The 26,863-nt window shown below is 38.3% G+C and overlaps 1 protein-coding gene across 5 annotated transcripts in view; it reads left to right on the top strand.

Annotated features, from left to right (window-relative positions):
* CEP43 (centrosomal protein 43) overlaps positions 1–26,863 on the top strand; it is a 93,064-nt gene that overhangs the window by 33,389 nt on the left and 32,812 nt on the right. For 4 of the 5 annotated variants that reach the window (XM_053711107.1, XM_053711105.1, XM_053711106.1 and 1 more), the window contains 3 exons: positions 1,306–1,386; positions 16,459–16,682; positions 18,349–18,420. In XM_053711107.1, coding sequence (XP_053567082.1) covers positions 1,306–1,386; positions 16,459–16,682; positions 18,349–18,420 — 377 coding nt within the window. The remainder of the gene's footprint in view (positions 1–1,305; positions 1,387–16,458; positions 16,683–18,348; positions 18,421–26,863) is intronic. The other variant, XM_053711108.1, reaches the window with a different exon arrangement.

Raw genomic sequence — 26,863 nt, 5'->3', positions numbered from 1 at the left:
TATGCAAAACTGGGGAATGGGTAATAAAAGGATTATCTATCTTTTAAAACAATAACAATTCTATGGTAGACTGTCCCTTTAATAGACCCTTTTGTTAGTGTGGTAAACTTATCAGTCAGTTGTTTGGTAACCACCTTTATGGTTATTTTATATTTCTATTGTCATTATTCTTCTTATATTTCTGGACACCAAATGGTAATTTTATTTTTATTTTATGTTAAAATGAGTAGATTTGTGTTACTTTTACTCTTGTACATGTTTTGAATTGTATGCTATATTGTTCCAATAATGACATATGGGAAAAAACAAGAACAAAAAACCCCAACATCTTTCATTACATACATTAAAGGGACATTAAACACTAAATAAATGCTAGATAGAATGATGCATTCAAATACATGTAGATGTATTTTTTCAAAGTTTCATTAGTTGATTAAAGGAAAAGTCAACACCAGAATTGTTGTTGTTTTAAAAGATAGATAATCCCTTAATTACCCATTCCCCAATTTTGCATAACCAACACAGTTATAGTAATACACATTTTACCCCTGTGATTACCTTGTATCTAAGCCTCTGCAGACTGCCCCCTTATTTCATTTCTTTTGACAGACTTGCATTTTAGCCAATCAGTGCTCACTCCTCTGTAAATTCACGTGCATGAGCTCAATGTGATCTATATAAAACACATGAACTAATGCCCTCTAGGGGTGAAAAACTGTCAAATGCAGAGGCGGCCTTCAAGATCTAAGAAATTAGCATATGATCCTCCTAGGTTTAGCTTTCAACTAAGAATACCAAGAAAAGAAAGCGAAATTGGTGATAAAAGTAAATTGGAAAGTTGTTTAAAATGACATATTATATGGGAATCGTGAAAGTTTTAGTGTCTATAAAACAATGAGAGCTGCCATGTTGTAACTTAGGTTACCTTATCTGCTGTGGCCAATTAGAGACAGTTATAAATAGGTCGCTAGAGTGTGCAGCCAATGGCTGTGTGGACTATAACAGTGTCCTGCACTTCCATTTCTAACAGGAACTGAAAAACAAAAGGGGACAAAATAAATAAAGTATATTGCAGAGTTTTTTATATATACGATTTATCATTTTATATTACTATCTTAAAGTGTTTAATTTCCCTTTAAAAGTTACACATAATAGATGCTTAGTCAGTCTTTAATAGTAACTCCTGTAAAAAGTTGGTGCTTTATAAATAACCTAATGATAGTAGTACTACAAAATACTAAGCATACACTATAAATCATGTGCAGTAGTTCTTTAGAAGAATGCAATGGACTTTTTTTTTTAAAGGTAACACATGATGTATCTGACATTCTACATTCGCCCCGAAGAATAGAGGGAAAACCAAGTGTACCAGGCACACAAAATAAGGTAAGATTTGAACTTTTATACAAACCTTTTTATTGGCCCCTTTTAATCAACTTATATACAACATACAGAGATCACAGAGTGCAGAAATAGAATATGTAAAGCGTGGAGTTAAAGGGAGATATAAGTGCAAAAGGAAAATACCACAATGTGTTATAGCATTTTATTATTGCACTCTTGCAAACCTTTATCTTTGTTTAATACCTGCAAATGAGTTAAACACATAATCAAAGTTCTTAATTCCCTTTAATGTGTTGTCAGCGATCAATTTACCTGCTGGAGAGTATTAAACTGTTTACAAATAATTCCTTTACCTTTTATTTTTCATTTGAAATGTTTTTGCCTGTTGTAATCCCCACATACACTGAAAATTTCAATACAGTCTAGTCAAAATTAAACTTTCATGATTCAGATAGGGTGTGTAATTTTAAACAACTTTCCAATTTACTTCTATTATTTAATTTGCTCAATTCTTTAGATATCCTTTGTTGAAGAAATAGCAATGAACATGTCTGAGCCAATCACACGAGGCCTCTATGTGCAGCAACCAATAAGCAGCTTCTGAGCATATCTAGATATGCTTTTCAGCAAGTGATATCAAGATAATGAAGCAAATTAGATAATAGAAGTAAATTAGAAAGTTGTTTAAAATGACATGCTCTTTCTAAATCATGAAAGAAAAAATGTGGGTTTCATGTCCCTTTAAGTACTTATTATAGAAAATATATGTAAACAAGGAAGTTCAGCTGGGAATGAGACAGAACAACATCAACATTTTTCTTATTACATTTGGATAGTACATTCCAGCAGTTGAGCTCCGCATTGCTAAACATCTGCATACAAAATAAAAACTATCAAATTGTTAAAGGTTCCACTAATTTGCAGTTCAGGGGTCACACACTGTGTAGAATGTAGCATTTGAAAGCTGAAATTTGTATTTAAACCTCTTGCAGAAATTGGAATAGCCACCTTTTTTAATTTAAAGAGAAAGGTGGTAGAATATATAATGAAATAACATTGCAAAGGTTTTTTTTTCTACTTTATGTAATTCAAATTTGTACTTGGAAGTCATTTTAGGTTATGTTCCTTTTAATCTTTAGATCACATCAGGCCATCTTTGCACTCTCATCTTTGTATCATATTTCAGTTCTTGAAACAGATTTACCCCTTTCATTCTAAGAGTTTTATTTTCTGTGTACTGTTATCTAGTGTCTGATATGTGCTTGTGTTCTTATCTATAGTTTCATATGTACTTCTCAAACAGACTAAAATTGGAAAGTTTGAGTAATATGAATAGTCTTGATAAAAGTTGACATACCACAATACTAATACCACTAAAACAGACATTAAAGTTCTTTCTTTTTCTTTTTCTTATCTAAAAAAATAAAAATTTAATATGGATTTTGTTTTGTGTGCTGAAAATATTAATTTGTTCTGCATAATCAACAAATTCATGATTAAAAAAATACAATAGCGTCTGAACTTCAAATAAGTAATACATTTGTTTGCTGACAAATTTCAGTCATGTCTATTTCCACTCCTACTGTATCATTTGACAGACATCGGCCAATCATAAATGCATATATGTATATTCTGTGAATTCTTGCACATACTCAGTAGAAGCTGGTGACTCAAAAAGTGTAAATATAAAAAAGACTGCACATTTTGTTAATGAAATTAAATTGGCAAGTTGTTTAAAATTCGATACTCTATCTGAATCATGAAAGTTTCATTTTGACGAGTGAGTGTCCCTTTAATAGTATAGATGTTGAACATACCTCAAGTTTGCTAGGGGCGCATATGTTGGTGATACCATGTAGCTGTCTTGTATCCACGGATCATCATTAATTACTGTTGGGAATATCACTTCTGCCCAGCAGGAGGCGGCAAAGAGCACCACAGCAAAGCTGGTAAGTATCTCCTCCCTTCCTTCCCACCCCAGTCATTCTCTTTGCCTACGTTAGAGCAAGGAAGTGGTAATATTAGGTGTTTGAAAAGATTCTTCACAAGCTTGTGTTGTTTGTTCTGTTAGGATGTAGCCGTAGTCCACATCAGTCTCTTCAGTAGAGCAGTTGTGGCTTGAAAGAAATGGGAACTTGTGGGACATAATTCTCACTGCGCCTCCCATATATCTAATGCTGCCCTAATACTGAAAGTCTAAATAAGATTACTCAGACTTTATTGTTTTTTTCCACAGGTCTATATTATGGAGAGGACCTCTCAAACCTGGTGAGCTGCCTTACTGCCGGGCAAATTTCTAAGGTAAGTGCTAAGTTTATTTTCTGGGGTATGTACACAGGAAAATTGGCACTTTATTATATATAAGGACACAAAGATGACATTATCCTTGAGAGTGAGGATACATTATAAGGGCAGTTACAGCAGGCACTGGGGACGTGGAGATGTGGCTCATATGTTAGGTGCAATTTCACAACTCCCGATGGCTTTATTTTTACAGTCATTAGCCGCCAGGGAGGTTTAACTTTGATACAACCACGATTGGCGGAGCTAAGACGCAGCAATGTTTGCGCGCCTTTTTGGTCTGTATATCCCTTTTCCGGTGGTACGGAGAAGCAGCTTGAGTATTCTCTGCTACGTTATGTGATGCAGCAGAAAGGCCTCACATAATGTACTAAAGGGTCTTAAATGAGTCCGGACGCCTACTTTTTGTGAATTATTCGATCCGGTGACAGACAGGCACCTCAGCAGAGCTTAGCTGGGGTGTGAAGATTGTCTGCTTTTTATTGTTAAAGTCAAAAATTTTTGTTGTAAAGCAAAATAAAAACGTTACTTTAACATTTAAAGACACAGTAACGTTTTTTTGTGAGGTAATTCTAGTTAAGATATTCAATTTTTAATTGATCAAATTGTGAATAAAGATGGACCAAGAGGCCCTGCGAGATGTTACATATACTTTAGGTTTGGATACTAATGTGGAACCACCAATTCCTATCTGTTCCTCATGTATTGAGAGAACTTTACAGTTCAGGGACAGCGACACCACGGTCGTAGTTAATCCTAAGAAATCCAGTAAGCTAAACAAATATTTTGATGTACCTTCCATGGTGGAGGTTTTTCCTGTACCAGATCGAGCTTCTGAGATCATAGCTAAGGAATGGGAGAGGCCGGGTATCCCTTTTTCTCCATCTCCTATATTTAAAAAGATGTTTACCCATAGCGGACTCATCATCAAAGTGTCTTGGCAGACGGTACCCAGTGTGGAAGGGGCAATTTCCACGCTAGCCAAGAGAACTACTATTCCCATAGAGGATAGTTGTTCCTTTAAGGATTCTATGGATAAGAAGTTAGAGGGGTTGCTCAAGAAAATGTACGTTCACCAAGGTTTACAATGGCAGCCTGCGGTTTATATTGCTACTGTCACTAGTGCAGCAGCATACTGGTTTCATGCGTTGTCTGATTCTATTCAGACAGACACTCCCCTCGAAGAAATCCAGTATAGGATAAAGGCCCTTAAGTGGGTCAACTCCTTTATTACAGATGCTTCCCTTCAGGGTATTAAGCTGGGAGCTAAGATTTCAGGCTTTGCCATATTGGCTTGAAGAGATTTATGGTTAAAATCTTGGTCTGCGGATGTGTCATCTAAGTCTAAACTTTTGGCGATTCCTTACAAGGAAAAAAAACCTTGTTTGGGCCTGGTTTGACGGAGATAATTTCTGATTTCTCTTGTAAGGTGTATCCAGTCCACGGATCATCCATTACTTGTGGGATATTCTCATTCCAAAACAGGAAGTTGCAAGAGGACACCCACAGCAGAGCTGTAATATAGCTCCTCCCCTAACTGTCATAGCCAGTCATTCTCTTGCAACTCTCAACAAGCTAGGATGTTGTAGGAGAGAGTGGTTAAATATAGTTAGTTTATTTTCTTCAATCAAAAGTTTGTTATTTTTAAATAGTACCGGAGTTGTGCTATTTTATCTCAGGCAGTAAATAGAAGAAGAATCTGCCTGAGGTTTCTATGATCTTAGCAGGTTGTAACTAAGATCCATTGCTATTCTCACATATGTCTGAGGGGATTACACAGATGAGGTAACTTCAGCGAGAGAATGGCGTGCAGTTTATTCTGCTATCAGGTATGTGCAGTTATAATTTTTTCTAGAGATGGAAAACACTAGAAAATGCTGCTGATACCGGATTAATGTAAGTTAAGCCTGAATACAGTGATTTAATAACGACTGGTATCATACTTACTCCCAGGGGTAATACCCTTATGATATTGCAATATAAACGTTTGCTGGCATGTTTAATAGTTTTTATATATGCATTGGTGATAAAACTTTATTGGGGCCTAGTTTTTTCCACATGGCTGGCTTAAATTTTGACTATAAACAGTTTTACTGAGGCTTTCCACTGTTATAGTATAAAAGTTACAGTTGGTGCAGTTAAAATTACAAACTGTGACATCCAGCTTCCCTCAGGAGTCCCCTGTATGCTATAGGACATCTCTAAAGGGCTCAAAGGCTTTCCAAAGTCGTTTATTGGGGAAGGTAGGACCACAGCTTGCTGTGGCAGTTGGTTGTGACTGTTTAAAAAAAAAAAAAAAAAAAAAGTCTCTTTCGTTTTTTTTGATCCGTTTTTTTGAACTAAGGGGTTAATCATCCATTTGCAAGTGGATGCAATGCTCTGCTAACCTATTACATACACTGTAAAAATTTCGTTTGATTTACTGCATTTTTTCACTGTTTTTCAAATTCTGACAAAATTTGTTTCTCTTAACCCCTTAATGACCGCAGCACTTTTCCATTTTCTGTCCGTTTGGGACCAAGGCTATTTTTACATTGTTGCGGTGTTTGTGTTTAGCTGTAATTTTCCTCTTACTCATTTACTGTAACCACATATATTATATACCGTTTTTCTCGCCATTAAATTGACTTTCAAAAGATACCATAATTTTCATCATATCTTATAATTTACTATAAAAAACATTATAAAATATGAGGAAAAAATGGAAAAAACACATTTTTTCTAACTTTGACCCCCAAAATCTGTTACACATCTACAACCACCAAAAAACACCCATGCTAAATAGTTTCTAAATTTTGTCCTGAGTTTAGAAATACCCAATGTTTACATGTTCTTTGCTTTTTTTGCAAGTTATAGGGCCATAAATACAAGTAGCACTTTGCTATTTCCAAACCACTTTTTTTCAAAATTAGCGCTAGTTACATTGGAACACTAATATCTTTCAGGAATCCCTGAATATCCATTGACATGTATATATTTTTTTTTAGAAGACATCCCAAAGTATTGATCTAGGCCCATTTTGGTATATTTCATGCCACCATTTCACCGCCAAATGCGATCAAATAAAAAAAATTGTTCACTTTTTCACAAATATTTTCACAAACTTTAGGTTTCTCACTGAAATTATTTACAAACAACTTATGCAATTATAGCATAAATGGTTGTAAATGCTTCTCTGGGATCCCCTTTTTTCAGAAATAGCAGACATATATGGCTTTGGCTTTGCTTTTTGGTAATTAGAAGGCTGCTAAATGCCCCTGCGCAAAATACGTGTATTATGCCCAGCAGTGAAGGGGTTAATTAGGGAGCATGTAGGGAGCTTCTAGGTTTAATTTTAGCTTTAGTGTAGTATAGTAGACAACCCCAAGTATTGATCTAGGCCCATTTTGGTATATTTCATGCCACCATTTCACCGCCAAATGCGATCAAATTAAAAAAAACGTAAATTTTTTCACAATTTTAGGTTTCTCACTGAAATTATTTACAAACAGCTTGTGCAATTATGGCACAAATGGTTGTAAATGCTTCTCTGGGATGCCCTTTGTTCAGAAATAGCAGACATATATGACTTTGGCGTTGCTTTTTGGTAATTAGAAAGTCGCTAAATGCTGCTGCGCATCACACGTGTATTATGGCTAGCAGTGAAGGGGTTAATTAGGTAGTGTGTAGGGAGCTTGCAGGGTTAATTTTAGCTTTAGTGTAGAGTTCAGCCTCCCACCTGACACATCCCACCCCCTGATCCCTCCCAAACAGCTCCCTTCCCTCCCCCACCCCACTATTGTCCCCGCCATCTTAAGTACTGGCAGAAAGTCTGCCAGTACTAAAATAAAAGATTTTTTTTTTTTAAAGAAAAAAAAAAAAAAAAGCATATTTACATATGCTGTGTTTAGGATCCCCCCTTAGGCCCCAACCTCCCTGATCCCCCCCCAAAACAGCTCTCTAAGCCTCCCCCTCTGCCTTATTGGGGGCCATCTTGGGTACTGGCAGCTGTCTGCCAGTACCCAGTTTGCACAATTAAATGTTTTTATTTTTTTATTTTATTTTTTATTTTTTCTGTTGTGTTATTTCCCCCCCCCCCGCATAGATCAACCCCCACCACCTAAATAACGCCTAAGGGGTTTTTTTTTAAAATTATTGGTCCCACTTTTATTTTGGGACACATTTTTTTCTGTAGTGCAGCGGTCCCCACCCGGTCCCTGCCCCGGCGCGCGCCCCCTCGTGCACGCGCGCGCCCGGACTTCCACGCCCACGATCCCGCCCCCCTCCACATGACCAGGGCCATCGATGGCCGCCACCCACCTCCCACACTGGCTCCCACCCACCAACGATACCGGCCATCGATGTCCGGTGCAGAGAGGGCCACAGAGTGGCTCTCTCTGCATCGGATGGCCATCTAAGGTTATTGCAGGATGCCTCCATATCGAGGCATCACTGCAATAACCGGAAAGCAGCTGGAAGCGAGCAGGATCGCTTCCAGTTGCTTTCCACACCGAGGACGTGCAGGGTACGTCCTCAGGCGTTAACTGCCGTTTTTCTGAGGACGTACCCTGCACGTCCTCGGTCATTAAGGGGTTAAAGGCACAGTACCGTTTTTTATATTTGCTTGTTAACTTGATTTAAAGTGTTTTCCAAGCTTGCTAGTCTCATTGCTAGTCTGTATAAACATGTCTGACATAGAAGAAACTCCTTGTTCATTATGTTTAAAAGCCATGGTGGAACCCCCTCTTAGAATGTGTACCAAATGTACTGATTTCATTTTATGCAATAAAGATCATATTCTGTTTTTAAAAAAAATTATCACCAGAGGAATCTGACGAGGGGAAAGTTATGCCGACTAACTCTCCCCACGTGTCAGACCCTTTGACTCCCGCCCAAGGGACTCACGCTCAAATGGCGCCAAGTACATCTAGGGCGCCCATAGCGTTTACTTTACAAGACATGGCGGCAGTCATGGATAATACACTGTCAGCGGTATTAGCCAGACTACCTGAATTTAGAGATTAGCGAGATAGCTCTGGGGTGAGACAAAATGCAGAGCATACTGACGCTTTAAGAACCATGTCTGATACTGCCTCACAATATGCAGAAGCTGAGGAAGGAGAGCTTTAGTCAGTGGGTGATGTTAATGACTCAGGAAAGATACCTGATTCTAATATTTCTACATTTAAATTTAAGCTTGAACACCTCCGCGTGTTACTTAGGGAGGTTTTAGCTGCTCTGAATGACTGTGATACCATTGCAGTGCCAGAGAAATTTTGTAGACTGGATAAATGCTTTGCAGTGCCGGTGTGTACTGATGTTTTTCCAATACCTAAAAGGTTTACAGAAATTATTAATAAGGAATGGGATAGACCAGGTGTGCCGTTCTCTTCCCCTCCTATTTTTAGAAAAATGTTTTCCAATAGACGCCACCACACGGGACTTATGGCAGACAGTCCCTAAGGTGGAGGGAGCAGTTTCTACTCTAGCAAAGCGTACTACTATCCCTGTCGAGGACAGTTGTGCTTTTTTAGAGCCAATTGATAAAAAATTAGAAGGTTACCTTAAGAAAATATTTATTCAACAAGGTTTTATCCTACAGCCCATTGCATGCATTGCCCCTGTCACTGCTGCTGCGGCGTACTGGTTTGAGTCTCTGGAAGAGGCTTTACAGGTAGAGACTCCATTGGATGACATACTTGGCAAACTTAGAGCACTTAAGCTAGCCAATTATTTTATTTCTGATGCCATTGTTCATTTGAATAAACTAACGGCTAAGAATTCTGGTTTTGCTATACAGGCGCGCAGAGCGCTATGGCTTAAATCATGGTCAGCTGACGTGACTTTAAAATCTAAGCTACTTAACATTCCCTTCAAGGGGCAGACCCTATTCGGGCCTGGTTTGATGGAGATTATTGCTGATATCACGGGAGGAAAAGGTTGTGCCCTTCCTCAGGACAGGTCCAAATCTAGGGCCAAACAGTCTAATTTTCGTGCCTTTCGAAACTTCAAGGCAGAGGGAACTTTTGCTCAATCCAAGACGGTCTGGAGACCAAACCAGACCTGGAAAAAAGGTAAGCAGGTCAAAAAGCCTGCTGCTGCCTCTAAGACAGCATGAAGGAACGACCCCCTATCCGGTAACGGATCTAGTAGGGGGCAGACTTTACTTTGGAGTTACTTTGAGTGTTTGGGCGCTCAATTTTAATATGCCTAGCACTAGAATGTTACTCTAAACCGTTATTAATTATCTGCTATACTTGGTTAAATACGTTGAATAGTCTGGGTTGTGCCAGACTTAGCCGTAGTTTGTGTATATATTTATTATACTGACATCCGCCTATTATATGTAAAAATATGATGAAATACATGCTGCTCTCAACAGTTATATAGAAAGGTATTACAGAGCAAGACTGGGATAAAACTGTAATCTATAACAAACGGAGACCTTAGTAACCATTAAAGTAGTGTGTTTCGCAAACAAACAGAATATATCTGTAAATCATAGCGGCAACAAAATATCAGTGTTGTTTTTCAACAAAGAGCATGTGCAATTGGGTGCATACAATATAGAAAGAACCAATACAAAAGAGTTAAATGTTGACTACCCACATAGGTATATGAAGTGAGCACATCAGTGAGAATAGATATCACAGTATTCTAAAGATTACTAAAAATATACAGAGAGGTAGTCAAATAGAGGAAAACCTGAATTGAGCCATAATGAACAGCGAAAGTACAAAGGGATTTACTTTCTTTATTGATATACTATGCACTATACCTAGACGGTGATTAACCAGGTCTGATATATAGCACTATACAGATAATATGTAGCAACACTGTAACGCTGGAAACTAACAGTCCACAATTCTAGTATATATAAACAATATAAATCTATCAAGATACTGTTAGATTATATCTCAGCGTTACTTAAGCCTTGTGATTTACCAACGATAGTGTTACTAACAGCAGCAATTAGCATATAAAACAGGTGGTACAAAACTAGACCCTAGTGCAGTCAAATATTTGCATATACTACATAGGGACTGAGTAGAAGAACTACTGGCGTTTTCAAACACTTTACAGTGCAATTTGGATATCCAAACAACCCTATATAGGGGACCATTCACCAAAGAGGTTACATATATACACTACTTGGATTTACCATTACAGTATAGCAGAAATAATACCATATAGAGGACGTATATTCAATTACCCGAGGCGGAATTACACAGTCCTCCCTATATTGTACAAATAGAGTTAGACAACATATCAGTGCTAGTGTCGATTTTAACGTGTGTGTGTGTTACCCTTATTTTAAGTAAATAAACAATGAAAGTTATATTTTATTTTGTTCTAACCAGAAACTGCCTTATAGTCTAGGCTAAGAGTGCTTACAAGTGCATACTTCCAGAAGATATCTACACCTCTGTGTTAAGATTCTTCTTAGTTTTCAGTAATTATAATATTTATGCATTAGCACCATTCCCTATATATTCATGACTTTTTAACAAACAATAAACATAAAGTTTGCTAATAAACTACAATAGGGAAAAAGCCCTAGTGGTGCCATTGTTCTTGTGTAGTAACAAAAGACTTTCACTCTTCGCCCAGGCGTGGGCAAGAGATGTTCAGGATCCCTGGGCGTTGGAAATTATATCCCAGGGATATCTTCTGGACTTCAAAGCTTCCCCCCCAAAAGGGAGATTTCACCTTTCACAATTATCTGCAAACCAGATAAAGAGTGAGGCATTCTTACACTGTGTACGAGACCTCCTAGTTATGGGAGTGATCCATCCAGTTCCAAAGGAGGAACAGGAACAGGGTTTTTACTCAAATCTGTTTGTGGTTCCCAAAAAAGAGGGAACCTTCAGACTGATTTTGAATCTAAAGATCTTAAACAAATTCCTCAAAGTTCCGTCGTTCAAGATGGAAACTATTCGTATCATCCTACCACTGATCCAGGAGGGTCAATATATGACTACAGTGGATCTAAAGGATGCTTATCTTCACATTCCGATACACAAAGATCATCATCGGTTTCTCAGGTTTGGCTTTCAAGACAGGCATTACCAGTTGTAGCTCTTCCCTTTGGATTAGCTACAGCCCCAAGAATCTTTACAAAGGTTCTAGGGTCGCTTTTGGCGGTCCTAAGGCCGCGGGGCATAGCAGTAGCCCCTTATTTAGACGAAATCCTGATACAGGTGTCAAACTTCCAAATTGCCAAGTCTCATACGGACGTAGTACTGGCATTTCTGAGGTCGCATGGGTGGAAAGTGAACGAGGAAAAGTGTTCTCTATCCCCACTCACAAGAGTTTCCTTTCTAGGGACTCTGATAGATTCTGTAGAAATGAAAATTTACCTTAACGGAGTCCAGGTTATCAAAGCTTCTAAATTCCTGTCGGGTTCTTCATTCCATTCCGCGCCCTTTGGTGGCTCAGTGTATGGAAGTAATCGGCTTAATGGTAGCGGCAATGGACATAGTGCCGTTTGCACGCTTACATCTCAGACCGCTTCAACTATGCAGGCTCAGTCAGTGGAGCGGGGATTACACAGATTTGGCCCCTCAACTGAATCTGGACCAAGAGACCAGGGATCCTCTTCCCTGGTGGCTATCTCGGGTCCATCTGTCCAAAGGTATGACCTTCGCATGCCAGATTGGACTATTGTAACAACAAATGCCAGCCTTCTAGGTTGGGGTGCAGTCTGGAACTCCCTGAAGGCTCAGGGATTGTGGACTCAGGAGGAGTTTCTCCTTCCAATAAATATTCTGGAACTAAGAGTGATATTCAAGGCTCTTCAGGTTTGGCCTCAGTTAGCAACTCTGAGGTACATCAGATTTCAGTCGGTCAACATCACGACTGTAGCTTACGTCAACCATCGAGGGGGAACAAGAAGTTCCCTAGAGATGTTAGAAGTTTCAAAAATAATTCACTGGGCAGAGATTCACTCTTGCCACCTATCAGCTATCCATATCCCAGGTGTAGAACACTGGGAGGCGGATTTTCTAAGTCGTCAGACTTTTCATCCGGGAGAGTGGGAACTCCATCCTGAGGTATTTGCACAACTGATTCTCTGTTGGGGCAAACCAGAACTGGATCTCATGGCGTCTCGCCAGAACGCCAAGCTTCCGTGTTACAGATCCAGGTCCAGGGATCCCAAGGCGACACTGATAGATACTCTAGCAGCGCCCTGGTCTTTCAACCTGGCTTATTTGTTTCCACCGTTTCCTCTGCTCCCTCGACTGATTGCCAAGATCAAGCAGGAGAGAGCATAGGTGATTCTGATAGCACCTGCGTGGCCACGCAGGACCTGGTATGCAGATCTAGTGGACATGTCATCCTTTCCACCATGGTCTCTGCCTCTGAGACAGGACCTTCTACTTCAGGGTCCTTTCAACCATCCAAATCTAATTTCTCTGAGGCTGACTGCCTGGAGATTGAATGCTTGATTTTATCAAAGCGTGGCTTCTCAGAGTCAGTTATTGATACCTTAATACAGGCACGAAAGCCTGTCACCAGGAAAATTTACCATAAGGTATGGCGTAGATATCTTTATTGGTGTGAATCCAAGGGTTACTCATGGATTAAGGTCAGGATTCCTAGGATTTTATCTTTTCTCCAAGAAGGTTTGGAAAAAGGATTGTCAGCTAGTTTCTTAAAGGGACAGATTTTTGCTCTGTCTATTCTTTTGCACTAGCGTCTGGCAGATGTTCCAGACGTTCAGGCATTTTGTCAGGCTTTAGTTTGAATCAAGCCTGTGTTTAAACCTGTTGCTCCATGGAGCTAAAACTTGGTTCTTAAGGTTCTTCAAGGAGTTCCGTTTGAACCTCTTCATTCCATAGATATCAAACTTTTATCTTGGAAAGTTCTTTTTTTTTTTTTTTTTTTTGGTAGCTATTTTCTCGGCTCGTAGAGTCTCTGAGCTATCTGCCTTACAATGTGATTCTCCTTATCTGATTTTTCATACGGATAAGGTAATCCTGCGTACCAAACCTGGGTTCTTACCTAAGGTGGTATCTAACAAGAATATCAATCAAGAGATTGTGGTTCCATCCTTGTGTTACACAATCTGGACGTGGTCTGTGCTTTAAAGTTTTACTTACAAGCTACTAAAGATTTTTGTCAAACATCTGCTTTGTTTGTTGTCTACTCTGGACAGAGGAGAGGTCAAAAGGCTTTGGCAACCTCTTTTTCTTTTTGGCTAATAAGCTTAATCAGCTTAGCCTATGAGACTGCTGGACAGCAACCTCCTGAAAGGATTACAGCTCATTCCACTAGAGCTGTGGCTTCCACTTGGGCCTTTAAAAATGAGGCTACTGTTGAACAGATTTGCAAGGCGGCGACTTGGTCTTCGCTTCATACTTTTTCAAAATTTTACAAATTTGATACTTTTGCTTCTTCGGAGGCTATATTTGGGAGAAAGGTTTTACAGGCAGTGGTTCCTTCCATTTAAGTTCCTGCCTTGTCCCTCCCTTCATCCGTGTACTTTAGCTTTGGTATTGGTATCCCACAAGTAATGGATGATCCATGGACTGGATACACCTTACAAGAGAAAACACAATTTATGCTTACCTGATAAATTTATTTCTCTTGTGGTGTATCCAGTCCACGGCCCGCCCTGTCATTTTAAGGCAGGTAATTTTTAAATTTAAACTACAGTAACCACTACACCCTATGGTTCCTCCTTTCTCGGCTTGTTTTCGGTCGAATGACTGGCTATGACAGTTAGGGGAGGAGCTATATTACAGCTCTGCTGTGGGTGTCCTCTTGCAACTTCCTGTTGGGAATGAGAATATCCCACAAGTAATGGATGATCCGTGGACTGGATACACCACAAGAGAAATAAATTTATCAGGTAAGCATAAATTGTGTTTTTACGGGAGGTAAGGGTCATTCCAAGAGAAATAAACAAAAAGGACGTCAGAGTAATTTTCATTTCTTTCAACATTTCAAGGGAAATTCTTCAACTCCCTCCTCTGAGCAGGAGCAGTCCAAGCCTTCCTGGAGGCCCAATCAGTCTTGGAACAAGGGAAAGCAATGCAAGAAGCCTGCTGTTGAGTCAAAGACAGCATGAAGGGCCTGCCCCCGATCCGGGACCGGATCTTGTGGAGGCCAGACTTTTCTTCTTCGCTCAGGCTTGGGTTCGAGATGTTCAAGATCCCTGGGCAGTGGACATCGTGTCCCAGGGTTACAAATTAGAGTTAAAGACCTTTCCTCTCAGGGGCAGGTTTCTGCTTTCAAGATTATCGGTAGACCAGATAAGAATAGAGGCGACCCTTCTTTCATCCAAATCTAGTTTTCTCTGAAGCTGACTACTTGAAGATGACCGCTTTTTTGTATCCAAGCGTAGATTTTCGGAATCTGTCATTGAGACCATGATTCAGGCTCGTAAACCTGTGACTAGGAAAATTTACCATAAGATATGGCGTGAATATTTATACTGGTGTGAATCCAAGTGCTACTTTTCGAGTAGAGTTAGAATTCCTAGAATTATGTCCTTTCTCCAAGAAGGTTTGGAGAAGGGATTATCAGCAAGTTCCCTAAAGGGTCAAATAGCTGCCTTGTCTATTTTGTTACATAAACGTCTGGTGGACCTCCCAGACGTACAATCATTTGGTCAGGCCTTGGTCAGGATCAGGCCTGAATTTAAACCAGTTACTCCTTCTTGGAGTCTTATTTAGTTTTCAAAGTTCTTCAAGGGGCTGCGTTTGAGCCGCTGCTTTCCTTAGATATTAAGTTGTTATCTTGGAAAGTTTTGTTTCTTGTTTCTGTTTCATCTGCTCGTAGAGTTTTCAGAGCTCTTGACATTACAGTTCGAGTCTCCTTACCTTATTTTTTATCGGATAAGGTGGGTTTACGTACTAAATTAGGGTTTCTCTCTAAAGTAGTTTCAGACCGGAACATTAATCAGGAGATTGTTGTTCCTTCCTTGTGTCTTAATCCTTCTTTTCAGGAGGAACGGCTTCTAGACAATCTGGACGTGGTATGTGCACTAAGATTCTTTTTACAGGCGACTAAGGATTTTTTTGTCAGTCTTCTGTTTAACGTAATGGACAGAAAGCTACGGCTACTTCTTTTTACTTTGTGGATGAAGAGTATCATTTGCTTTGCCTTTGAAACTGCTGGACAGCAGCCTCCTGAGGCAGTAACGCCTCTTTCTGCGAGGGTTGTTCCCTCTTCCTGGGCATTCAAAATGCAGCTTTTATGGGACAGATTTGCAAGCCTGCAACCTGGTCCTCTCTTCACACTTTTTCAGACTTCTATAAATTTGACTCTTTTGCCTCTGCTGAGGCCACTTTTGGGAGAAAGGTTTTCAAGCAGTGGTGCCTTCCGTTTAGGTTTCTTGTCTTGTCCCTCCCTTATCATCTGTGTACTCTAGCTTGGGTATTGATTCCCAACAGTAATTAATGATGAGCCGTGGACTCATCGTGTCATTAGAAAGAAAACCTAATTTATGCGTACCTGATAAATTTCTTTCTTTCTTGACACAATGAGTCCAGGCCCGCCCTGTTATTTAGACAGGTTGTTAGTATGTTATAAACTTCAGACACCTCTGCACCTTGTTTCTTCCTTTCTCTCCTTTACTTTGGTCGAATGACTGGGGTGGGAGGGAAGGGAGGAGATATTTAACAGCTTTGGTGTGGTGCTCTTTGCTGCCTCCTGCTGGGCAGGAGTGATATTCCAGTAATTAATGATGATCCGTGGACTCATCGTGTCAAGAAATAAATACATTTATCAGGTAAGCATAAATTTTTTTATTTTTTTTTTGTCTGCCCATTTTTTCCTGTTTGCTTTAAGATGGTGATCCAAAAATATTTCCGTTTCCTCGTGCAGGTTATTGACACCAATGGCGAAAAACACAACATTGTATATATAGATTCTAAGAAAAAAATTGAAAATAACAACAATATTGCAAATGATGCCAAACTAGACTCCAAGGCTGGCTTGCTGTTCTCGAACACATCAGAAGGAAAAAGCTTAGAGATCGATGAGGAGGATATTGAAGGAGACTCATTCTTTGATGATCCAATACCTAAACCAGAAAAGACATATGGATGGTGAGTCAGTTTGTTCAAGTGCTAACCTATTTTTTCTCTTATGCAGTATCTTAGTACCAGAGCCTAGAAACTGAGGCTTCTACGCCTTTTTTATGCTGCTATTTTTGTTTTGTGTATTGTTTTGTTTTTGTAATTGTGACTGGGTACATTTTTAGGGATGTGTATTCGGATGTTTTGTAATACAATGGCATTCAGCTATTTTCATAGCCGGATTTCTTCTTGTAAAAGGAAACCAAGGCAAAAGCTGCACTCTCAAAAGGTGAAGAAAACTTTATTAACAAGCAACGTTTTCAGGGCTTCTGCCCATTTGTCAAGCTTAAGAGTGCAGCTTCTGCCTTGGTTTCCTTGATGTATGTTGGAGCTTGGGGATTGCTCTGAAAAGCTGGCACCAATTGAACTGTTTTCCAAAAAGAATGAAAATTTAATAAGGATTTGGAGTGCATACTTATTTGTGAGTTCTTCTTGTGAAAGTGTAACACACTAAGATCTGTATACTATGCGTATGAAAAAACAACATTTAAAGTGTCAAACATAACAGAGGGAAATGCATATTTGCGCATATTTGCAACAATTTGCGCATGTGTGATAAGGGGTTTATCGCAGGTATTTGCACTCATTGGGCTTAAAGCTCTAATATAGCACAATAGCTATTTACGCTAGAAGGATTAACGCAACTTTAGAGCTCTGGTTACCTGTTTAACGAAACATAAGTTGTACACTAACACTCATAATAACATCATCTAATAAAATTTATTGTAAAAAATATTGTACACAAGTGATAAGGGCTCAAATATATGAGATATCAGGTGTGTGTGTGACTTTTCAGGAATCTTTTTCTTTATGACAAAATGACAGTGCAAAACATACTCTCCTTGGGAATTAAGGCTCCAACTTGTGTGTGGAACCATTATTACTTTGTGTGAGGTGCAACCGAATGTGTGGTGTCTCTAATTTTGTATATAGTGCAACATTGTCTTTATGATAACCGTACACAACAATTATTAACAAAGTGTCAATTATATATTTGTGTAAAACTCTATATCATCATCTTGATAAATAGGTTACATGACACCAAAACATTTTTTTTGTGTGTGATTCAGACAAAGCATACAATTAAAATTTATAATTTAGTTCTATTGTCTATTTTTCTCATTGTCTTCTTTATTGAAGAGTTTACATAGGTAGGTAGCGTACATGTATCTGAAACACTACATGGTTGCCATCTAGTGCATAACATTCTTGCAAAACTGCTTCTAAATAGTGCTGCAGACACATTCACACTTTTGAACATACCTTGCTGTTTTTCAACAAAGGATACCAAGAGAATGAGGTAAATATGATAATAAAAGTAAATTGGATTTTTTTATTTTATGCTGTATCTGAATCATTTTAGGTTTACTGTCCCTTTAAGTGTTGCTATGGAAACAGAATGTTACTGTTGCACACTATTAACAAGAATGAGCTATACATAGCTATGCATTAGACCTCTTAAATTGTTATAACATATATGAAAATTGCAGCTTTTTTTTGTTTCTTATTTTACTTAGTTTTTATACCTAGTACTAGTAGACAACAATTTCATATATTTTATATTACACATTAAAGTCTTTGCTTTCTATTAAATTGTCTTATGAATTTTCCCTTTCTGTTTGCTGTGGGACTCCAGCCTGTCGAACAGTGATGCAAATAATTCAGGGAAGCATATATCAGGCAATGGAGGAAATCCCTCTCAAAAATTGTAAGCAAATCTTGGTTAATAAAGTTTAGCTTATGTGTTAGCAATTTAAACCCTATTTAGATGCACATTCCACTAAGCTGGGTCCCGAATTACTCATTTAAATATGCATGTTTGGTGTATTGTAATGTAAAAGATAGATAATTCCTTTATTACCCATTCCCCAGTTTGTCGTAACCAACACGGTTATATTAATACACTTATTACCTCTGTGATTACCTTGTATCGAAGCTTCTGCTAACTGCTCCCTTATCTCAGTTCTATTCACTGACTTGAATTTTAGCCAATCAGAGCTGGATCATAAATAACTCCATGGTAGTGAGCATAGTGTTATCTATATGACACATATTAAAGGGACACTTATCCCAAATGGTTTCTTTTGTGATTCTGATAGAGCATGCGATTTTAAGCAACTTTCTAATTTACTCCTATTATCAAATTTTCTTCATTCTCTTGGACTATTTTTGGTGAATAACCTGGGTTATTCTTGCTGATTGGTGGATAAATTCATTCACCAAAAAAAGTGCTGTCCAGAGTCCTTAACCAAAAATGAAGCTTAGATTACTTATTTTTCAAATAAAGATAGCAAGTGAACGAAGAAAAATTGATAATAGGAGTAAAATAGAAAGTTGCTTAAAATTGAAAGCTCTATCTGAATCACGAAAGAAAACAATTTGGGTTCAGTGTCCCTTTAACTATCACTGTCTTGCTGTGAAAGGCTAATAAAATGCAGTTAGATAAAGGCGGCCTGCAGGGGCTTCAAACAGGCAGATATTTAGAGTTTAAAAGGTTATAAAGGATATTAATATAACAATGTTGGTTGTGCAAAGCTGGGGAATAGGTAGTAAAGGTGTTATGTATCTTTTTAAACATAAAAAATTTGGAGTAGACTGTCCCTTTAAAAGAAAATTAAGAAATTAAATGCATTTCTGGGTAGAAATGACTGTTCAGATCTACCTAAATTCATATAAATGTATGCATTGCATAGCAATTGTATGTAAATTTGTGGCATTTTTCTTAATAGTTCGTACCAGCGGTCATGAAGCCGCAGACTGCCCCTTACAAAAGTATTTATTTTACTTTAATAAAATGATGAGTCTATGAGCCATTACATGTGGGATTTAAGTCCAGTCCACTAAGAGGAGGAAAAACCCCCAAAACATAACAGCTTTTAATCCCTCAGTCATACATATTTATCATTTCTACTTTTCCAAATCTCTCCGTTCTCTTGATCATATGTATTACTGAGGAATTAAAAGCTCTGTTATGTTTGGTGTTATTGGTGTTCTTATCTTAGCAGTTGCCAACCAATAATGTTGTATATTCTAGGTTGCAATATAATTTATTATTATCTCAGCAGTAACCTCCAGTAATGTTGATACGTCTTGTAATTATGAATATTAATAATTAATAGCAGTTTAAAACTGCTGTCAGCGATATTTATAATTAATATATTAGAACTTTGTCAATACACTTCAGTGAGATCTCTGTGGTTTACCCCAAAATATCACTATAGAGATATCTATAAATTTGACAACAATAATATTATTAAAAATTTAATATTTAATCCTTTGTTCAGATTAGTTATCTTTATAGACACAATGACTATATTTACGTAGTTAATATCGTATTACTTATGGCCAATAGAAGTATGTCTATGCTGTTATAATTATTCTATACAAAGCCAGTTATAAAGATATTTCTACACATTAACCTTATTCACAATGAGAATACCAGAACAGTCTATAATTAGCCAACAATTTTTTGTCCAATGCCGAAATATGGACTGCTAACTTAACAGGGCTTAGTTAACAATATAACAAGATACCTCAAACAAATCTTACTAAATCTCAATAAATCTTAGAGGACTTTCAGAAAAGTATAATTAAACGATTTAGCTCACAAATTTTTATAATATATCACAGTAGCTCCAATGACTTAATATTAATGCCTGATTCTTTTCTCAATAGTAATTGTCTTAGCACTAGTATGTTTAACACATGAAATATACTGGTCTATTTAATACTAGCGACGTGACTATAAAATATCCCTTCAAATATCAGCTACAATTTAGCTATAGCTTTAGAATACCTTGATTTAAATATTAAATATAACTAACAATTGCTTATACTTTACCAAATAACCAGATTAGAGTTCCGCTTTTTCTAAGGCTTCCATGGTGGTCATATAAGAAGGACTTTCCACTATTTTGCAAGGATACAGGCCTCAATAGTTTCTTTCTTATCCTAAGAAAGGGTCCCAACAAAAATGAAGAGAAGATACTAGCACAAATCTGTATGTTTCTTTCTCAGTAAAAGTGAGTGTCTCTGTTTGAGTCTGTTCCTGTTTCCTCAGTGTGTGGCAGTTTTATCACATGATAAGCCACTCCTTCACTTCTAATCATTCCAACAAGAATTTGGATACGCCCTTAATTGAAGCTTGTCTCTAATTGGTTATTTGGAAATGCCTCTCTGAAAAACCAAATACTTTGGCTGTAATACCAGTTTTATTTCATCGCGGGCAGCAGACATAGAAAAACAGTTTCATTATCAATACTGCTACAGAAAATACAGATAGTCTTATATATTTTTATCAAATGCCTATTTTTATACACTTATAATCTCCTAGTTTTAATAAACAATATGTTCCATACATGACCCATTTAGTCTGACTGAGCACGTAATTATAAGTCCAAACATGAGTTTTCTACCTATAATATTTTAGAAGATGCATATTGTCATCTTTTCCAGTTATTATAAATATTGTATACTTGTGGATATCATTTTAATATTCAGTTATTGGACGTATGTTTATGACCAATATTCATAGGACATCTTGGTTTATTACATGTCTGAAAAATAAACAGATGTTGTTATTTTGAATTAAGTCAAACATTTATAAATAACAATGCAGTTATTTATTTTTAATTCATTATATCCAACACTGTATGTAACATATGATGTATCTCTTAGATCATTATATAAATATTATTCAGGCAGTCTGCGGTACACATTAATTTATATAAAAACTATATAGATAATTTGTTTAAACTTTAAATCTTTAAGACTCTTAAGCTTCCAAAAATACATAGGTTAAGATATTTTAAAATCTTAACTGTCAGGCTTTCAACTTCCCATATTACCCTCCTTAGGCATAGACAATCTTCTAGGTTCACACACACACACACACACACACACACACACACATATATATATATATATATATATATATATATATATATATATATATATATATATATATATATGTTATATGAGTATTTTAAATAGATTTGAAAATTATAAGAATTCATTTCAAATGACTCTTAAAGTTTCAACCTTATTCTTTCAACCATACTTATGTTTCAAAGTAAATTTCTTTGCTATTCCATGGAGACGTCACGTCTGAACTTTGTGTATTTGAACTCAGTATGGGGCTATTTAACACCTAGATGATAAGAGCTAACTCCCCTGAGAATGTTTGTATACTTCATTATGCTTGCAGACAGACCGTCCACTCCTTCAGATAGGAATACTCCTTATAAAGGCTTCCTTTGAAGTGGATAATTGAGGCATCCTGGCCTGTAATGTGTATCTGGTCACAGCAGGCAGTCTGTGTATTGAGTGTAGAGAGGGTTTTGGGCTGAAAATTCTGATTTTAGAATTTAACTTACATTAGCCAGAGTTTCATCTACAAATTAAGTGTTTCTTTCTAATGACACAGTGAGTCCACGGATCAACTAATTACTATTGGGAATATTACTCCTGCCCAGCAGGAGGCGGCAAAGAGCACCTCAGCAAAGCTGTTAAATATCACCTCCCTTCCTTCCCACCCAAGTCATTCTCTTTGCCTATGTTAGAGCAAGGAAGTGGTAAAGTTTAGGTGTCTGGAAGATTCTTCAATCAAGATTTTATAATTTTTTTAACAGTACAAGCTTGTGCTGTTTTTCTACTAGGGTGTAGCCATAGTCGACATCAGTCTCTTCAGTAGAGCAGTGGTGGCTTTTAAGCAATGGGAACTTGTGGGGTATAATCCACACTGCACCTCCCATGTAGTTATTGCTGCCCTGATATTGAAAGCCTGAGTAAGATTACTCAGTCTTTATCTCTGTTTCCACAGGCCCATGTGAGGGAGAAGACCTCTCAAACCTAGTAAGCTGCCTTGTTGCCAGGCAGACTTTATTAAGCTAAGTGCTATTTTTATTTTTTCTGGGGCTGCTTCAGGAAAAAGATGGCACTTTACTATTCATTTTAATGGGACACTGAATATGGCTCATAGCGAGTTAATGGGCTTATTTTAGGCAGTGGTGCCGGCACTGGGGACGAGGAGATGGGCTCAGTTTTTATCGTGGTTGTGTTTACTTGCTCCCGGCGTTATTTTTTACCTCAGTGTAATCATACTGACCGTGAGATAAGTTTTATTATGCTCACGATGGGCAGAGTTAGCTGACGCGCTGAAAATTTCCTTTTCGCGCTCCTTTCTTCTCTTCCTGGGTACGGAGGGAAGAATTTCACTGCAGTTACAGTCCTGTGTCTTACAAGTGACGGACCTTGTGTACAAAGCTCCGGTTTGAGTCCGAAATCCATCTGAGAACTATTGGCTCCAGTTTTTCCAGCAGGGCAGGTAGGCACCTCAGCAAGAGCTGGCTGAGGTGTAGAGGCTGTCCGGGGTTATTACAGTATTTTTGCTACAACAGTAGACTAAAGTTTTTGCTGTAAAAATAAAGCAGTTTCCTTTTTTATATTTAAAGAAACAGTTACATTTTTTTGTGTGATCTTGTGATTAAAAATTTAGTGCTTTTATTTTTTAATTCTGGGTAAAGATGGACCAGGAGACTTTGCAAGATGTTACATGTACTTTATGTTTGGTTTGGATGCTAATGTTGAACCACCAATCCCTTTTTGTTCCTCATGTATTGAGAGAACATTAAATTATAGGGATAGACTTTTTGATTCTGAACCAACATTGTCTAGGAAGGATGCTGTTCAGGAGTCTTCTGACAATGTTCAGGATATGCCGCAGCTTTCTCCTCAGGTGTCCCAAATACACATACAGTGCCCTGCGCTTTCTCTCAAGCTCCGCCTGGAGTGACTTTGCAAGACATCGCTTCCCTCATGTCTTCTGTGGTATCTGATGCGTTGTCTGCTTTTCCCATGCTGCAGGGAAAGCTCAAGAGGAAATTTAAAGAATCAGTGCGTAATGTTTCTGACACGGTCGTGGCTATTCCTAAGGATACTTCGGTAGCATCTGAGGGTGAAATCTCAGACTCAGACAGTGTAGTTCCTTCTTCTGATGCTGAAGTTGTATCCTTCAGGTGGACAACTCAGACACTACTGTCATAGTCAACCCTAAGAAGTCTAGTAAACTTAACAAGTATTTTGATGTACCTTCCATGGTGGAGGTTTTTCCCGTACCAGATCAGGCTACCGAGATTATTGCTAGGGAATGGGAGAGACCGGGTATCCCTTTTTCTCCATCCCCTATTTTTAAGAAGATGTTTCCTATTGCTGACTCTTTCAAGGAGTCTTGGCAGACAGTCCCCAAGGTGGAAGGGGCAATTTCCACCTTAGCTAAGAGAACCACTATTCCCATAGAGGATAGCTGTTCTTTTAAAGATCCTATGGATAAGAAGTTGGAAGGGTTGCTCAAAAAGATGTATGTACACCAGGGCTTACAATGGCAACCTGCGGTATGTATTGTTACCGTCGCTAGTGCGGCAGCATACTGGTTTGATGCGTTGTCTGATTCTATTCAGACAGATACTCCTCTTGAAGAGATCCAGGATAGGATCAAGGCCCTTAAGTTGGCCAATTCTTTTATTACGGATGCTTCCCTACAGGTTATGAAGCTAAGAGCAAAAATTTCTGGGTTTGCCGTACTGGCCCGCAGAGCCTTATGGTTGAAATCCTGGTCTGCGGATGTGTCGGCTATGCTTTTGGCGATCCCTTACAAGGGTAAGACCTTGTTTGGTCCGGGATTTGCAGAAATTATTTCTGACATTATGGGAGGAAAGGGTAATTTCCTCCCTCAGGATAAGAGGAATAAGCAGAAGGGACGTCAGAGTAATTTTCGTTCCTTTCGAAACTTCAAGGGTAAGCTATTCCCCTCCCTCTACCAAGCAGGAACAGTCAAAGCCTTCCTGGAGGCCTAATGTCACGTAATTTTTCCTTTTATTCATTCTATAATACTATTCCTTTAAATCACTCATAATCATCTAACAGGAACAGGTATAAAAGGCTCCTCCTTTTATACCACATTGCTGGTAATTTGATTATCTTTAGCATTGAGTTTCACTCTGTCTTAAGGAACTTTAGCCAGGTCCCAGAGTTTTGTCTCTAACTTTCCTAGTTTTTGGATTGCTGCTTATCTACCTTCATTGTTTGGCATATCTTTCAGCATATTTTTAACTTTGCAAGTTACTTTAGCCTTTACTTGCTGAAAGTCTCTCACAGCTGCTGCCATCAACATTGTGGAGTCTCCTCCCATTGTTTCAACAGAACCACAGTCTGCTTTTCTGTGTGCTTTCCAGCGTGTGCAAAGAGCCTGCTTACCTCTGTGTTTTCCAGCTGAACTGTTTTCCAGTGTCTGCAACAGGCATAGAAGCAGTTTGTTACACTCCTCACAGTGTTACACTCTTCCTCTCCTGACAAGACTTACTACCAAAGTATTTCAGGTACTATTTTCATTTGTTTCTTTTTATTACTGGACTTCCAATTTAGTACTTAAGAACTCAAGTCTGCAACAATGTATCCTATCCTCTAAAACAGTGCTTTTCAAACTGTGTGTCGGGACACATTAGTGTGTCGGCAGCAGTGTGTAGGTGTGTCCCTGCTTCCACACAAATTGTTTAGAATTGAAAAAAATGTTTTGGTTTCTATCATTCTGCCTGCATGCTACGCATATCACGTGCTTGACACGTGATTGATACCTAGTGGGTCACAGATCATCTTAACCTATTGGCGCATCTTCGGGAACTGAAACTATTCCCATTGGCGGCTTTGGCGGCACATTAGCTCCTGACTGCACGTGTAGTCTCCTCAATGGGCTTGTGACTGCATGTGTAGTCAGTGAGTGGGACAGCAGTGTGTTTGCAGCATGGGCAGTAGTCAGTCAGACTCACAGAGCTCTAAGGGTGGCATCTTAAACGCTGAGCTGAAGTCAGAAGTCAAAAGGTTGTTTTTTTTTGCAGCTAACTCCCAGTAGTTCATTGCTGCTCCTGCTCTTGATATATGGATAGCAAGTGGAAGCCTAAAAATGCTTGATGATGTAATGTGAGTGTCTTTAACATTCCACCAAATATTCAGAAACTGTGTTGATCCCATCAACCTCATACATCCCATTAAAATAGTAAGTAGCTATTAGTGTTATTAAATTTTTTTTTAATTATTGTACATACATACGGTTACTTGTAAATACATTTTGTTATTATATACTTTATGTATGTGTCCGTATCTCTTAAAACAAAATAGTTGAACCTCCTGTTTGCTAGTACAACTGAATTAATGTGTCGCAAAATAATGTAGGTCTAAAAAGTGTGACACCAACATGAAAAGTTTGGAAAGCTCTGCTCTAAAACATGAGGCTCTTATTTAAAGAGGAACTCAATCTACCTCTCTTCTATAAATATTTTTCTGACAAGCAGTTTCCTTAAACAATACTGCAGTAATTGTGCAAATTTAATTTAAGAGATCTCAATCTTATACTGTATTCTTTATTATTTTGTATACAATCTTAATGGGGAGTATTTTTTCACTTTACCATAAGTGTAATCTCTCACCATTCAGTAAATCAAATGCTAAATCTAACCTTCCATGTTACAAAGAGTGAATGTTGAGAGGTTATAAACAGCTATAAACTTTACATAGTACAAAGGGTTGCTCACGGTCAATTCTCTTAAAGGTATATTTCTGTTGATTCCATAGGAGTCCTGGAAAGTTCATCACACCTAACCAAGGACACCTTGGAACAAGGGAAAGCAATCTAAGAAACCCGCTAATGACTCAAAGTCAGCATGAAGGGCCTGCCCCCGATCTGGGACCGGATCTTGTGGGGGGCAGACTTTCTTTCTTGGCTCAGGCTTTGGTTCGGGATGTTCAAGATCCCTGGGCGGTGGCCATCGTGTCCCAGGGATACAAACTAGAGTTCAAGACCTTTCCTCCCAGGGGCAGATTTCTGCTTTCAAGATTATCTGTAGACCAGATAAAAAGAGAGGTGTTCTTACACTGTGTTCGGGACCTTTCCAACCTGGGAGTGATAGTTCCTGTTCCAATGCAAGAACAAGGTCTGTGATTTTACTCCAATCTGTTTGCGGTTCCCAAAAAAGAGGGAACTTTCAGACCAACAAATTCCTCAGAGTACCATCCTTCAAGATGGAAACTATTCGTTCCATTCTTCCCTTGGTTCAAGAGGGTCAATTTATTACAACAGGGGATTTAAAGGACGCATACCT

The sequence above is a fragment of the Bombina bombina genome, chromosome 4, assembly GCF_027579735.1.
Source record: "Bombina bombina isolate aBomBom1 chromosome 4, aBomBom1.pri, whole genome shotgun sequence".
Classification (NCBI taxonomy): Eukaryota; Metazoa; Chordata; class Amphibia; order Anura; family Bombinatoridae; genus Bombina; species Bombina bombina.
This window is presented reverse-complemented; position numbering and strand designations above follow the sequence as displayed.